At 40.5% G+C, this 16,880-nt stretch overlaps 1 protein-coding gene across 6 annotated transcripts in view; it reads left to right on the plus strand.

Moving 5' to 3' along the window:
- col16a1 (collagen, type XVI, alpha 1) overlaps positions 1-13,024 on the plus strand; it is a 145,776-nt gene extending 132,752 nt beyond the window's left edge. For all 6 annotated transcript variants that reach the window (XM_083777049.1, XM_083777051.1, XM_083777054.1 and 3 more), the window contains 5 exons: positions 5,851-6,048; positions 6,724-6,787; positions 8,676-8,849; positions 9,220-9,297; positions 10,799-13,024. In XM_083777049.1, the coding sequence (XP_083633175.1) occupies positions 5,851-6,048; positions 6,724-6,787; positions 8,676-8,849; positions 9,220-9,297; positions 10,799-10,992 (708 nt within the window). In that variant the 3' untranslated portion in view covers positions 10,993-13,024. The remainder of the gene's footprint in view (positions 1-5,850; positions 6,049-6,723; positions 6,788-8,675; positions 8,850-9,219; positions 9,298-10,798) is intronic.
- The last annotated feature ends 3,856 nt before the right edge of the window (positions 13,025-16,880 follow it).

Genomic DNA, 16,880 nt, shown 5'->3' on the forward strand with positions numbered 1-16,880 from the left:
GTTACACCCTCTCCAACATGGTTGTTGGCTCTTAAGCTGTTTGCTCTTAATTTGGGGGGTTATAAAATACCGTATTTGGTTTTTCCATGCAAATTCCCTCCACTCCTTTGATTGGGTTGTTGTCTGGTGTTTTTCCCACATATCTTCCCACATCTGATCTGGAATTTCCTCACCCAACTCCTTTTCCCATTTATTTTTAACATATACAGTGGATGTTCTTTTGGAATCCATCAAACATGAGTACAAAACAGATATGGCTTTGGGTGTGACCCTACCATATGCCCGTTCCACAATTCGTATTATGGGGTGTATTTCTTCCGTCTGTCTTTTAATGTTTTTGTTATAATAGTCTCTCATCTGTAAATATCGGAAGAAGTCCTGATTAGTCAGGTCGTATGTGCTTTTCATTTCTTCGAAGCTTTTCATTTCTCCTTTTTGAGTCAATAGGCATATGGCTGTCACACCCAAATCCCTCCATTGCTTAAACCTTGAATCAAACCTTCCTGGTTCAAATTTCTTATCATATGAAATCCATTTCAACATACCCAGTTCCTTTCCAACCTTCAATTGTTTCACTATAGAGTACCATGTAGTTAAAGTAAAAGATGTTATTGGGTCCAGGTCTAATTCACTCTTCACGTTCGTTTGAATCCCTCGTTCTCCTATACTTGTATGAATCGGGATTGTAAACCCTTTTACCTCGATGTCCTTCCACTTAGCTATATACGGTAGACTGCACCAGTTAAGGAGTGGTCCCAATTGTGCTGCATGGAAGTACTCCTTTAAGTTCGGAAGTGCCATTCCCCCTTTATTCTTTGGTAATTGTAACGTACTATATCTTATTCTAGGTCGTTTTCCATCCCATATAAACCTGGATATAAGTTTATCCCATTTTGTGAATTGAGTCGGAGGTATAGGGATAGGTAATGATTGGAATAAATATAGCAGGCGTGGAAGGACATTCATTTTAATCGCTTGTATCCTATCACTAAACCCCATTGGATATGTGGCCCATCTTTCTATATCTTCTTTTATGTTATCATCAATTTCTTGATAGTTACTTGCATATAATTTGGGCAGGTTTTTAGTTATGTTTATGCCTAAGTACCTAATTGATTTTGCCTCCCAGTTTATATTTATTTCCTTGAGTTTTTGATTCGGCCTACAGTTGAGCATGAGAATTTGAGTTTTAGACTTGTTTAATGTGTAGCCTGAGTATAGACTAAACCGATCTAATGTTTGCAGTAGGTGTTCAAATGATTCCAATGGATTTTTTAAGTGGACCAATACATCATCTGCAAAAAGGCTCACAACATGTCTCTCACCATTGATTTCTATTCCCGCTATATTTTCGTTGTCTCTTATCATCTGGGCCAGTGGCTCTATAAAAAACGCGAATAGGGAGGGGCTTAAATTGCAGCCCTGTCTACAACCTTGTTCTATTTCAAATTTATCTGTCAGAGAACCATTTACCTTTATTCTAGCTGTCGGATTAATATAAAGCGTTTTGATACACTGAATTGCTTTTTCATCAAACCCAAATCTTTCCAGTGTTAGGAATAAGAACCTGTGGGAAACTTTATCAAATGCCTGGGCGGCATCCAGACTAACCATTGCTGCAGGAATGTTATTATTCTTTATTTTGTGCATAATGTGTAAAGTTCTCCTAATGTTATCCTGCGTTTTTCTTCCTGGGATGAAGCCACATTGATCTTCGTCGATCATGTCTGAAATAAAGGATTGAATTCTATCTGATAGGATTGAGGTATATAGTTTGTAGTCGACATTTAGTAGTGAAATTGGTCTGAAATTCTGGCAAAGTGTCTTGTCTTTTCCAGGCTTTGGTAAGACTGTAATTACAGCTTCCTTCCAAGAGGGGGGGGTAGAGCCATTTTTTTTAATCCAGTTAAAAGTGGAATGCAACACTGGGGACAGTTCACTTGCAAATTTCTTGTACCATTCTGATGGGAATCCATCACTTCCAGGAGTCTTGCTAGCCTTTGATCTTCCTATTGCTGCAGTGATTTCATCCATGGTTATAGTTTTGGTTATCCTTTTATTTTCTAGTTCACCAATGCTAGGCAAGTCCAATTTATCGAGAAATGCTCTGGTTTCCTCTTCAGAGGAGGTGGGTGATTGGGCATACAGTTCTTTATAGTATTTCTGAAAGATATTCTCAATTTCTCCTTGTTTGTATTTTATTTTATTTGTTTTAGGGTCCATCAGTTTGTGAACTGTTATATCGGCTTGCTGTTTCCTTAGGCGTCTAGCCAATAGCCTCGCTGCCCTAGGGCCAGCCTCATAATAGTTCTGTTTAAAGTACCTCGCTTTCATTTCCACCTCCTGTTGGAGAATTTTATTGATTTGTTTTCTCACCTCAGTCATTTGTGTGAATATTTGTCTGTCTGCTCTTATCTTATGTCTTTGTTCCAGTGTCTTAAGATCAGATAATAGCTGCTTATAATTAGCCAGTTTTTCCTTTTTCATTCTGCTCGAAATTGCAATTAACTTCCCCCTGATAACTGCCTTTAGGGCATCCCATAGTATTGCTGGAGTAGTTTCACCATTATCGTTATCAGTCAAGTAGTTCTGAATGTCGGTTCTGATTTGTTCTACCACCTCGTTATTATTTAACAGTCCAGCGTTTAACCTCCATATTGTATTCCTCTTTCTGTCGGATAAACAGACCTTCATGTAAACGGCACTATGATCAGACACATCTGCTATTCCAATATCACAACCCTGTATCAATTCTCTATTTTCTTTTTGCGTATAGAAATAGTCTAACCTGCTGTAGACAGAGTGAGTCTGGGAGTAATGACTATAGTCCCTTTGAAGCGGGTGGAAGTCTCGCCAAACATCAACAAAACCCATTTCTTCCCACGTGTTTTTGACTAATTTTGAGATGGGCTTTTTATTCCTGTTCAAGCTAGTGGTGTCTAAGTCATAGTCAATTACAACATTTAGGTCTCCCGCACATCAGCAAATTCCTTCTGATTTCAAAGTTATGATGTCAAATAATGTTTTGAAAAATTGTTTATCGCTCTCAGGTGGTGCATAAATATTAACCAACGTCACTTTTGTCTCCTGAATTGTTCCTTTAACAATAATATACCTGCCTTCTTTGTCTTTTATTTCTTCTTGGCATTCGAACTTGATTTGGTTAGAGATCAGGATCGCCACTCCTCTTTTACGGGTATTGGTATGCGAACTATAATATGTGTGCTTATAGCCAAATTTCTTCAATTTTTCATGTTCTGATTTGGACAGGTGGGTTTCCTGAAGAAAGCTTATTTGTGCTTTTTCTCTTTTAAGCTTGGTCATAACTTTAGCTCTTTTAATCGGGTTTCCCAGACCGTTGACATTCAAAGACATAAGTTTAATCTCTTGTTTCGTGGTCATATTTGGTTATAGAGTATTCTGGAAAATTATTATGATGATTCCCTCTTAGGTTCCTGTTGCATTCATATACAAAGATCAAAGTAAAGCTGTAAACCCTTTCAACTATATACAAAAACGAAAACACAGATACATATACAGATGTAGACTTCCAAAAAGAGTTGTCAACCTCCTCCTCTTCTTGTTGACCCTCCTGTGGTTTTGTGGGGGAAATCCCTTTGTTGGGAAGGGGCCCCCATCTAGCATTAAAGTTTACCCCTAAAGGTTTACTCATACTAGAATTAAAGTTGCAGCACCTCCCTTTGTACCAACTCAAATTGTTCTATATTCCTTATTGGTAGAAAACAAAATAAATAAAATAAACGTTGAAGGATCTAATAATATGCTTATTGCCTCCCTTCGTATCCCACATGTTCTCACCCTTCTATTTATCCACACATGTACAAACCAGTGTCCCTTTGATCTTATTTACATTAATTGTTCCTCAATCCTCCATCTACAATGCAGATGGACGACTGGGGAAAACACATAGCATGTGTAGACAAATGTTGAAAAATAAAAATTAAACACTTTTTCCCCCACCATCAGTCACCCTATCCCTCCCTCCCCACACACACACACACACACACACACACACCAGGGGCCGTATATATAATCCACCTTAATATGTTAGATTAAAGCTTCAGTTCTCATACATAATGGTCTTCCGAGAGACAAGTGAACCACCTCAACCCCCCTCCCCTCCCCGTGCATACACACACACGTGCGCACGCACGTGCGCATGCACACATCAGGGGCTGCACGTATAATTCACCATGATGTTAGAATTAAACTTCGGTTGTTTAGTACTTTTAAAAGACTGGCGAGCTACACCAACCCTCTCCTCCCCACATACACACACACCACCCACACACACACACATACACACGAGAATGCAAATATCACACGTTATGTTTCAGTCCTTTCTTTCATTGATTTAACTCACGACCCTATATGTTCCCTCTCTTGGTTACTTATCGTGACTGTATGCTTGCAGCCGTCCTCTCGCCCTTCTCCTCCATGCCGCTGTCCGATCGATTTGTGTCCAGCTGGCCAGCCTGGCATTTCGCAAGCTTTCGATGAGCGTGGTTTCTTTTCCGCCTTCTCTCGTGTTGTTTCTGTCGCCGCCGCCCGTCGCTTCTCCCTCTCCGCCGGCCATCAGACCTCTTTTCCGCATTTCCTTGGTTGCTTCTTCTGCGCTGTGGTACACCACTTTCCCAGTAGCCCAGTGGATCCTCATCTTGTTGTAGGGCGTGTTAAACTTGATTCTCGGGCTTTCCGCATTCAGGACCCTCTTGACTTCAGCGTAAGCTTTTCTCTGCTGTAGTACTCTGTCCGTGAAATCGTGGTCGAAATAAATTCTGTTCTGCCCATACATCACAGTCTTCTTCCCCCAAGCCGTTGATAGCACTGTCTCTTTCACAGCAAATTGCTGAAAGTTAATCACTACTGATCTCGGCGGCTGGTCCGGGTTCCTCTTCGGAGCCAAGGCTCGGTGAGCTCGCTGTATAGACAGTTCAGTATCCACTATTTCTTTTCTCAGCCAATCGTTGATAAATTTCACCATCGATTCACATTCTGATTCAACGTCCTCTGGTAGGTTATATAAACGCAAATTACATCTTCTGGAGTGCGATTCAACGGCATCCAGCTTGTCTATCATCATTTGACGTTCTTCCAACATTTGTTGCAAAGTGTGGTTTACTTCGGTGCTCCATTGTTCAACCTCTTCTGTGCGTAGCAAAGCGCCGTCCATCTTAGCACGTTGCTCCTTCATCTCCGTGTCGATCTTGGTGAATCTTTGCGTGAGATCTCTGTTGAATTCAATCAGCTTATTATCCATCTGCGTCGCGATTTCTTCTTTGAATGTTCTCAAATCCGTTTTCACCTCCTGCCGTAGGGCGCCGAGCTGACTGTTGATAGCGTCCAAACTAGCCTGGAGGGAAGCCATGCTAATTTCGTTAGCTTCGGGTGTTAGCGTGTCCCCTCTTGTGTCTTCTTCTTGGTGTGTTTCCTCACTTTTCTCGTTTCTTCTTTTGTTTCTCCTTCTCGTGTGCATTTCTCGTTGACCGTGGTTCTTGTTTTCTACATTTATAAGTATCTAGCGTGACATAAATAAGTTGGCTGTGAGAGCTCTCAACTTTATGCGACCGTCCTGTTCGTCGCCATACCGGAAGTCCCCCACAGCAAACATTTTAACTCATATCTTTGCTTCTGGGGGGTCTCTGGAACAACATATTGTAGGCCAATTGCATATAATTTTTGCCATTTTTTTGGTGGTCCTTGACATGAAATAGTTTGAGAACCACTGATATAGAAATTATTTAGTCAAGACATTTGTAGAATTTGGTCTCTCAAAGGGTTAAGCATAACATCTACTTACTCCCTGTCTCTGTCTCGTGTGGCGCCCAGGGAGAGCCAGGTGCCGCCGGTCAGAGGGGCTCTTCAGGGGAAAGGGGCAGACCGGGACCCCCAGGTGGCGGCGGAGGCTACCACGGGAAGGACGCACAGCCCATGATGGGACCGTCCGGACCCCGCGGGGAGAGGGGCAACTCGGGCTCACCTGGCTCCGACGGGTCCCCGGGTCCTGCAGGCATTCCTGGGAATGACGTAAGACGGCACACATCACACCTCAAGCAGACACACTTTGTTCACTCTATGTTAAGAATGTACTTTAGATGTAGTTATTTAAACACATGTTTATCCTATGGTTTCGATGTACGGTACAGATCATTTGGATATTATAGTGTTTAGATTCTTGGTTTACCTGCGATCTATGTATGTGATTACCTTGTTATTGTAAGTCACTCTGGATAAGATTTTCTGCTAAATGTCTAAATGGTAAAGCACAGCATCCTAGCCTTCATCGTCAGGGGGACACAAAACAGCCAATCTACGTGCACTTAGATGCTCTTATCCAGAAGAACTTATAATAATGGTAAATATCCACATAAATTGTGCCGTGTACACTGTAGTGTCTCAAGAAACTAGGATACAAGGTAACAAAAAGATTTTTGTATTAACATTCTGATTGAAATTGAAGAACATTTTGAACATTATGATTTAAATTGAAGAACATTTTGAACATTATGATTTAAAAGAAGACACATATAGGGCTTAAGTGGTTAGAACAGGTGTACAATGTGTGAAATGTTCCGAGGAGCATGTTTTGATCTAATAAATCCTAATATGCTATACTATAGACGTATAGATCAATACATATGTCTATATTAACTGATTTTCTTTTTTTCTCTTTTTTTTTCAATTTATTTTCTCACTGTTTAGGCTGTGGTCAACTATGATGACATCAAGAGCTTTATTCGCCAGCAGGTGGTGAAGATCTTTGATGGTGAGGACATGCATGTGTGCACCTGTGGTTCTGATCTTTGATGGTGAGGACATGCTTGTGTGCACCTGTGGTTCTGATCTTTGATGGTGAGGACATGCATGTGTGCACCTGTGGTTCTGATCTTTGATGGTGAGGACATGCATGTGTGCACCTGTGGTTCTGATCTTTGATGGTGAGGACATGCATGTATGCACCTGTGGTTCTGATCTTTGATGGTGAGGACATGCATGTGTGCACCTGTGGTTCTGATCTTTGATGGTGAGGACATGCATGTGTGCACCTGTGGTTCTGATCTTTGATGGTGAGGACATGCATGTGTGCACCTGTGGTTCTGATCTTTGATGGTGAGGACATGCATGTGTGCACCTGTGGTTCTGATCTTTGATGGTGAGGACATGCATGTGTGCACCTGTGGTTCTGATCTTTGATGGTGAGGACATGCATGTGTGCACCTGTGGTTCTGAAAGTACGCTCCTGTCCAGGGCACTGTTGTCTTCCTCGACTAAAACTAAGACGAAAAATGTTCTTCCACTACATTTTTTCACTGCCGAAAACTAAACGGAAACTACATGAAGACTAAGCTATGATGACTAAAACTAGGACTAAATATATTGACAATTTCGACAACAAATAAAAACTAGACTAAAATGTTAGGAAGGGACTAGTGGACAAGATGTCCAGTATAAGTCATTTTACACTTGGTTGCATGCGGAAAGTAGCTGATCTACAAGCTCACAGCGCTTTTTGGCTGTGGACCCCCGGAAGTGCTTTGGCCATGTCTCGTAACCCCGCCCCCCTCCCCACCACCAATACAAACTGACTGCAAAAAGAGAAGATATATCATAAATTAATACTGGAAAAAGATATGGAAAGTTTATGCATGCACCACTTACTATGTAAACTCTTAATTCCCATTTTCCAGCCATTCAGTTGCAAAAATGTTGTTGAAGCTGGTCAATTTAATGTATGGCTCGAGTGCGTGTGAAAAACTGTGGGAGGAGTAGTGCGTCAACACTGTCAACCTGTCTCCCTAGGGTGTTTGACGGGTCATTTAAAAAAAATGCAGAATATAGCAGATCTACAAGCTCTACCATACAAGCTGTGAACTTCTAGATCAGCTATTTTCGCTACCCACTGTCATACAATGAAGTATACATTAGGGCATTCAGTTATGAATGTACAAGGTCTCTGCCAAATTCATGCAACTACAACTTCATACAAGCAACCGGTGGAAAAGGCCCTCTCTGTGCAATTTTCCCCAAAAAAAAAACGTTTTTTGATTTTTTTATAATGCATTGATTGAATTAATCTTTAATCTCATCCCCATTGTGCAAGACAGAGAGATTGGTAATTGCATTCACTGTCTTTGGACCTGTGTGACACTTAGGAACAGCTACATGTACAGTACCTGGCTGGAGCCATACGGTATATCTCCTCCATTTGAGGTCACACGTTTATTATTCCACTTCTCATCTGGGACACCACTCTGTGTGTTATACTGTGGTGTAAAGTAACCAAGTACATTTACTCAAGTGCTGTACTGGCAAATATTGTACTTTTACTCCGCTACATTTATTTGAAAGCTTTAGTTAATAGTTTAGTTACTAGTTAATTTGTAGATTTTGATTATTATTACCATACATACACTAACCACTTCAGCCCTGTACATTTCGGCTATTTTACTGTCTGCTTTTGTACTTTAAGTACATTTTGACACCAATACTTTTGTACTTTTACTCAAATAAAATAAAATGAATTCCAGACTTTTACTTTTACTAATGGAGTACTTATATATTGCGGTATAGATACTTTTTATTCAGTAAAACATTTTTTTTCCACCACTGACTGTACTGTGTGTCTTCCTCTTCCTCTGACCTGTTGCACACAGAGAGAATGGCCTACTACCTGTCCCGCATGCAGATGCCAGAGTCTGTGGCGTCTCCCGGAAGGCCTGGAACCCCAGGGAAGGAGGGGAATCAAGGCAGACCCGGATCTACGGGCGCACCCGGCCTCCCGGGACAGATCGGCAGAGAAGGCCGTCCGGGAGGCCAAGGACCCCCCGGTGAGGCAATCCTTCATGTCTCAGTCACAACACAATGATTATATAGCGCTTTTTTTTCATTCATACATTGGGAGGTGAAGCAGCGAACAGTCGACGCTAGCGTCCTCACTTCCCACATTCACACACCAATGGTGGCGAGCTCACACCGACCAACTCATTGGAGGCAATGTAAGGTTCAGTGTCTTGCCCAAGGACACTTCGACATGTGGACAGGAGGAGCCGGGATTCGAGCCGCCAACCCAGGGATCATTGGACGACCTCCTGAGCCACAGCCGCCCCACAATATTATCATGTGTCAGACTGAAAATGAGACGTACGTGCTGTGTTCAAGGGTGTGGGCACAAATAAACCGAGCTCCTATGTTTTACAGGAGCGAGGGGACCTGCCGGTATGAAAGGAGATAAGGGGGTTGGAGAGATGGGAGATATAGGACCTCCGGGAGGACCAGGTATGGAAATCTCATTCAAATCAAATTATTATTATTATTATTTTTCCTATCGTGAAGTGACAACGAAGCTATTAAGCTATTGTAATGAGGAATACTGTGTGCGTGTCACTATGCCTGCAATGACTCAGTGACTGAGGCATTATAGCACATGTAGTAGTGCTGCAGGAATTGGCCAAAAATGACAGTCGAATATTCCTTTTAAACAGTACGTGGGTTCGACTCATTCGAACCTTATTGTAGCCTATTGTAGCCTGCAGTAAAACATTCTCTTTCTTTCTCTATATGTGCCGGCCGTGGGTGGTGCTGAGAAATGCACTCTCTTGCGAGATCAAATTAACGATTCATATTTATTTTATCTTATAGCCTAATTTTGTAATGTTTTAGTTTAGATACAAGCCCGAGATTTATCTGGGGAACAGAGACGCATCACTCCAACAATGTGCTGTGATAGAAGTTGCAACAATCCTTACCTCGACATGAAATGGGAAATAATCAAAGCAATGCATTTGTTTTTGCTTTAAATCAAATTAAAGTAAATGTGTCACAGAGGGAGAGACAAGAATCCATGCATAGTTTTTTACACCGCGTTTTCGGTCGTAGAGTCTCACTGTAAACTGTCTGCCTTCACTACCAAATGAATCACCGTTTCAGCTTGACCTGTTATCATGTTTTAATCAATTTAAGTAACATCGTGTGATTAAACGTGTGTGTTTACTGCTTTCTAATACCAAGCGACTTGTTGTCAAAAGCCTCCAGACTCTGAGACTTATATAACTCTATGCTCCTCCGAGGCAACTGTGTCTGTGGTCAGTGTGAAGTCTGTGTGTTAACCCATTCTGAACGGGAACCCATGTTGGTGTTAGCATCATGTTATGCTTTAGCTATTGAGAAATAGCAGATCTACAAGCTCATAGCGTGCCACGCGCTACGAGCTTGTAGGTCTGCTATTTTTGAAAAATCGAAGAGCGACTGACATTTTTAGAATCTGATCTCAGGTCAGAATGGGTTAACAAGCAGGCAGCGTAGCAGTGAGGCAGCTGATTTAGTCTTCGTTGTATGCCGGTGTCGCGTGGAAAACATAAATAATCTACAAGCTCACAACGCGTTGCATCAACGTGGACTTTTACATGGTGTCGTGTTTACGGCAGTGTCATACGATTGAGTAAAGCTTGAGGGGAGACTATGGGGAGACTTCTCCTGCCTTCTGACTCTGACTGACAGTTCTGTGATCTCGCTCAGCATTATTCTTATTTTCCGAATCTTAATTTTGTATAGTCGATTATTCTTATTTTTTTTATATTTGCATATTTAGTTGAATATGGAATATGCGCTTGCAGCACTAACTAACATAAGTAGTACATAACTAAATCAATGGTCAGAAAGGTCAAATTCCTTCCTTCCTGAAAATGACATATGTACATACTGTAGATGTCCAAAGGCGGTGTTAAGTCTTATATGACACATATCTTTGACTATATCCTTCCTCCTGTGTCTCCTCCAGGCATCCCAGGTCCCCAAGGCTACGGTAAGACGGGACCCCCCGGATCCGTTGGCCAGCAGGGTGTCCCTGGCATCCCGGGCCCCGCCGGACATCCCGGTTCGAAGGGGAAAGAAGGCCGGTGTAACCCCAATGACTGTCAGAGCCATCCGGTAGAGTACAGCCCCAAGGGCCCGCCTGTCAAGGGCCCATGGTAGAGGAATGGATGGACAGGGTGATAGGACGAGAGTGAAATGAAGCAAAAGGACTCGGGAGAAGAAGACAGAAGCAACACAAGCCCAGGGACAAAGTCACTAAGTAAAGTTCTGCTGGACCAGCATACTAACTTTTTCCAATTTCAAGGAACCCATAATTCTCTGAGTGTACAAATGGAACCAAATGGCCTCATAAGGGTCGATTTGGTTCCATTTGTACACTGTCAGAGTTATGGACCTGTAAGGGTCCCTTTGGAACTCTGACAGTGTACACATGCAACCAAGTGGGCCCATAAGGGTCCATTTGGTTCCCTTTGGAACCCTGGACCCTACTTTGAGAAGCAATGGTACAGATCTGCCCTCCATGGCTGTCGACGGAAGTGCCCGGGCGAACTTTCCATTGCATTAAGTATTTGTTACACCAAACCATTCTTGCAAAGCCTGATTTATACAAAAAAAGTGCAGATCTGCAAGCTCGGGTGCGCCATGTGGTGAACTTGTAGATCGACACGACGCAAAAGTACTGTAAGTGTAAACCAAGCTTTATATTCCTATGATTGCTCATCGCTGCTTTCCCATGCCGCTTGTGCAATTTAACAACCAAGGGCTTGTTAAAAGGTAAACTATCGAAAGGGAGCTCCTTCTTCTCGACTAATTCTGTCATCTCGGGATTCCTTATTTCCTGTGTCAGGTTGTAGAAAATTAATGCATATCATTATCGTACCACTCATATCTTTGATCTTTTCACTCAAACATCTCATTCGCAGCGCATCACATGCATTTGTAATGGTCTGTCTCTCTGCTTGAGGTGTAACCCATCTTTTAGATGTGATTTTCTTTTTTGAGAGAGAGAAAGAGAGCGATAATCTATTTTTCTGTTTGAAACAGATTTAATCACTCCATGAAACCTATGCTCATTCCCTCTTTCACAGAGTGCCTGTTGTGCCTATTTTGTACATATTTATATATATGTATAGTGGCTTTTTTATATACGTTTTTGTAAGATTTTGAGGCATTGGCATGGCTTTCTGCTTATTTTTATGGTCATAGTAACAGCAACAAGAAAGGCCAAAGGGAGATTTTTATAACGTCTATAAAAGCTTTTAAAGTGGAATAATGTGTTCAGGAAAGGGGCAAATAATTTATGAGAGAAAATTGCTTTTGTGTGAGAAAGCATATTGGTTTTTATAATTATGTCGCTGAATTTCATTATTGACTGTTATTTCCCCCCTCCCCCTCCAATCCACATTGTAAATGCAGCCATTTGGAAACAGCTCATTTAATTTTGTTTTCCAGCAGTACAAAGTAAAGTCATCTGTTAATTTTACTCACAAGAGTGTAGAAATGGACCCAGATGCAAGCTTACGGGTCTATTTTTCCATTAGTTGAGTCAAATTAACAGAATATTTTAATGTGTAGGCCAATATATGCTACTTCCGACCTCCTAACTTTTCTTCTGAAAGGGAGGTGATGTAAAATTCTGAACTTTTTTCTCTGAAACCGTCCACGCTAGATGTCCTAACTGACTCTCCGAACTATAACGTCGGAATGAGCATTTTGGCTTTTAGACATCTGTCTGCCTCACCCCGGCAGTTAGTGTAACAGTAGTAAGCTAAGTACCACTAATTTTCCTATAATGCAAACACTGCGTGACCACTAAAGTCTTTGTAAGAAATAAAATAAACACATTCAATTTGCAAACCACCTGAGACATTGCCTATCATCTTGATATGTAACACAGTACTTTAGTTTACGTGAGCTATCGTTTTTTTTACGAGATTAGTTTCTTATTGGAGTTATACAAAGTCTTAAATATTTGCCATGTTACCATCTATACGGTTGACTCACATTCTAATGATTCTATTTCTACCATGAAGGACACTCATAGGAATGAGTTTAATCCAAACAAGTTGTTTCTCTTACAGTAAAGGTAATAACACGTATTGCTACTTTGTAGTTGCTTTCTATGAGGATACTCTTGTCGGAAATTAAACATTGAAATGGCAATGTTCTCTGTTCATCGTCCAGCAACACATCCTCGACTGTTGTTTTTGTTCATGAAACATCAGGAAACAAATAAATGTTGAAAGCAGAAGTGTAAAAAAGAGAGAAAGAAGTGTCCGTTCATTTTTATTCAGTGTGTGTGTGTGTGTGTGCGCGCGCAATTAATCCAATAAATAGGCCATCATTGGATTCATTGCAAACAGACCACTAGGGGGCGAGCCCAACTTGTTTGCGATGGTTTTTGAAAACATTATGCCCATACCTAACATCATGCCAAATATCTAAAACTTGTCACCAAGTGCATAATTGATATGATTTTTTACTACACCATCACTCAGTAACATCTGCCTCTTTGTACTGTTGAAGCGATCTTTTGTATGTTAGCCTTCAGATAGTAAAGTTGAAAGAATCAAGAGTTGAACATAGAATCACATTCATCAGAGTGTAACACCCAGGAATCGAACACAGGTCACCTGCACTGAAGGCCAACATCTTAACCACTAAGCCAAAGCAACTGCCTATGGCTCAGGGGAGATATGAGACTTTTGAGGTCATCAGGCTGAGGCTGTGAGCCACTGCATTTTTTTTAAATCCTCAAAAATGATGAAAAACGGCGTGCTATAGTATGCCGTACGGTATGGGCTATAGCCCATGTTCAAAAATGATGAAAAACGAGGTAATTTTTTTTTTCAAAATTAAAAAAAACGATGGGCTATAACCCATGTTTTTTTTTTTTTTTTTTTTTTTTCAAATCGTCAAAAATGATGAAAAACGGCGTGCTATAGTATGCCGTACGGTATGGGCTATAGCCCATGTTCAAAAATGATGAAAAACGAGTTTTTTTTTTTTTTTTCAAAATTTCAAAAAACGATGGGCTATAACCCATGTTTTTTTTTCATATCCTCAAAACAGACGTCTAAAACACGTCTATTTTTAGACTTGTTTTAGACGTTTATAAACAGAACTGTACATCTAAATTCTAAACGGATGGTTAAATATAAGTTCCCGATTGTACCTCACATGCCAGTGTAGCACCGTAGATAAACCTGGGGTTTATAAGCAGAACATTCCGGGTTCAATTCTCCTGAAGAACATTTTCACTGTCCATCTAAATTCTAAACGGCTGGTTAAATATAAGTTCCCGATTGTACCTTACATGCCGATGTGGCTCAAAAGATAAATCTGAGGTTCTTAATCCAAAGGTTACTGGTTCAAAACTAATACTCAACCAATGCTGCAGTAATTTGAACTTTTCAAGGCTAGAATAAAAAATAAAAACTCATAAGCACCAGGAGACATCTGCTGATTGCCCCAAGGTGCCTTAGCTCAATGGTGTGGTGTGCTTGATCGGTAGCCTCTGCTACCACCTGCCTGCAGGTTCAAGTCCCATGCAAGGTACTAGTGAGGACCATCGGGAGACGGTGCTCTCTCCCCCTGTTTCCTGAAAAGTAGCAGTTGGGGGTTATGTTTGAAAGAACCCTGTCCACCTAAAATTTTACAGATAAGAATTAGGTCAAACGTTTAAAAATAAAATAGCAATTTGGCCCATCATCTGACAGAAAGAATAGTCTGTGTATTTGCATACTGGGCCAAAACTTGGTTGGAAAGTCCCTCTTTTATGTCTGGCTTCCAGGCCAGTTGGAAAAGGGCAAACTGAGAGGTGGTAAGAGTATGTTAAATTGGACATTTTCATGGTAAAAGGTTAGCTGGACAGGGTTCTTTCAGACATAAGCCCCAACCGTTACATCTCAGGAAACAGGGGGAGAGAGCACCCTCTCCCGATGGTCCTCCAGCACCTTGATGTCATGACATGGGACTTGAACCTGCCAACTGCCTGTAGCAGAGGCAACGGGTCAAGCGCTCCACACCATTACGCCAAGGCACCTTTGGGCATTCAGCAGATGTCTCCTGGTGCTTTTGAGTTTTTATTTTTCATTCAAGCCTTGAAAAGTTCAAATTACTGCAGCATTGAGCTGTAGGAGGAACAGGACTTGAACATGGAATGTCTGTACTGAAAGCCTGATGATTAGACCATTGCACCATCAGTCAGACACTCTCAGGCAAAGTCTCCTGGTCATTTTGAAGTGATCTTTTGTTCGTTAGCCTTCAGTTAGTAAAGTTTAAATAACACAGAATCATATTAATCAGATGTTTCTTAGCGCTGTTGAGGTCTTCTTTTATATGATAGTGTAACAGCCGGGAATCGAACCCTGGTCTCCCACGTGGAAAGCCAACATCTTAACCACTACGACAATTAGAGTTTTGAGGTAATCAGGCTGAGGCTGTGAGCCACTGCTAGAATAGCAGTAAATGAAGCTCAATAACTAGCATTAAACTTTAGGAAGAGTGGGATTTGAAAATGAACTCTCTGTGCGGAATAACACCTACTACACCATCACTCAGTAACATCTGCCTCTTTGTACTGTTGAAGCGATCTTTTGTATGTTAGCCTTCAGATAGTAAAGTTGAAAGAATCAAGAGTTGAACATAGAATCACATTCATCAGAGTGTAACACCCAGGAATCGAACACAGGTCACCTGCACTGAAGGCCAACATCTTAACCACTAAGCCAAAGCAACTGCCTATGGCTCAGGGGAGATATGAGACTTTTGAGGTCATCAGGCTGAGGCTGTGAGCCACTGCTATACAATAAAAAGAAAATTCAAAAAACGATGGGCTATAACCCATGTTTTTTTCATTTTTTTTCATTTTTTTTAAATCCTCAAAAATGATGAAAAACGGCGTGCTATAGTATGCCGTACGGTATGGGCTATAGCCCATGTTCAAAAATGATGAAAAACGAGGTAATTTTTATTTTTCAAATTTTCAAAAAACGATGGGCTATAACCCATGTTTTTGTTTTTTTTTCATTTTTTTTTAATCCTCAAAAATGATGAAAAACGGCGTGCTATAGTATGCCGTATGGTATGGGCTATAGCCCATGTTCAAAAATGATGAAAAACGAGGTTATTTTTTTTTTCAAAATTTAAAAAAACGATGGGCTATAACCCATGTTTTTTTTTTTTTTCATTTTTTTTAAATCCTCAAAAATGATGAAAAACGGCGTGCTATAGTATGCCGTACGGTATGGGCTATAGCCCATGTTCAAAAATGATGAAAAACTAGGTAATTTGTTTTTTTCAAAATTTAAAAAAACGATGGGCTATAACCCATGTTTTTTTGTTTTTTTTCTTTTTTTTTAAATCCTCAAAAATGTTGAAAAACGGCGTGCTATAGTATGCCGTATGGTATGGGCTATAGCCCATGTTCAAAAATGATGAAAAACGAGGTTAATTTTTTTTTCAAAATTAAAAAAAACGATGGGCTATAACCCATGTTTTTTTTTTTTTTTCATTTTTTTTAAATCCTCAAAAATGATGAAAAACGGCGTGCTATAGTATGCCGTATGGTATGGGCTATAGCCCATGTTCAAAAATGATGAAAAACGAGGTTAATTTTTTTTTCAAAATTAAAAAAAACGATGGGCTATAACCCATGTTTTTTTTTTTTTGTCTTTTTTTTTAAATCCTCAAAAATGTTGAAAAACGGCGTGCTATAGTATGCCGTATGGTATGGGCTATAGCCCATGTTCAAAAATGATGAAAAACGAGGTTAATTTTTTTTTCAAAATTAAAAAAAACGATGGGCTATAACCCATGTTTTGTTTTTTCATTTTTTTTAAATCCTCAAAAATGATGAAAAACGGCGTGCTATAGTATGCCGTATGGTATGGGCTATAGCCCATGTTCAAAAATGATGAAAAACGAGGTTATTTTTTTTTTCAAAATTAAAAAAAACGATGGGCTATAACCCATGTTTTTTTTTTTTTTTTTTTTTTTTAAATCCTCAAAAATGATGAAAAACGGCGTGCTATAGTATGCCGTAT

This window comes from Protomyctophum parallelum (genome assembly GCF_964188405.1).
Source record: "Protomyctophum parallelum genome assembly, chromosome: 1".
Lineage (NCBI taxonomy): Eukaryota > Metazoa > Chordata > Actinopteri > Myctophiformes > Myctophidae > Protomyctophum > Protomyctophum parallelum.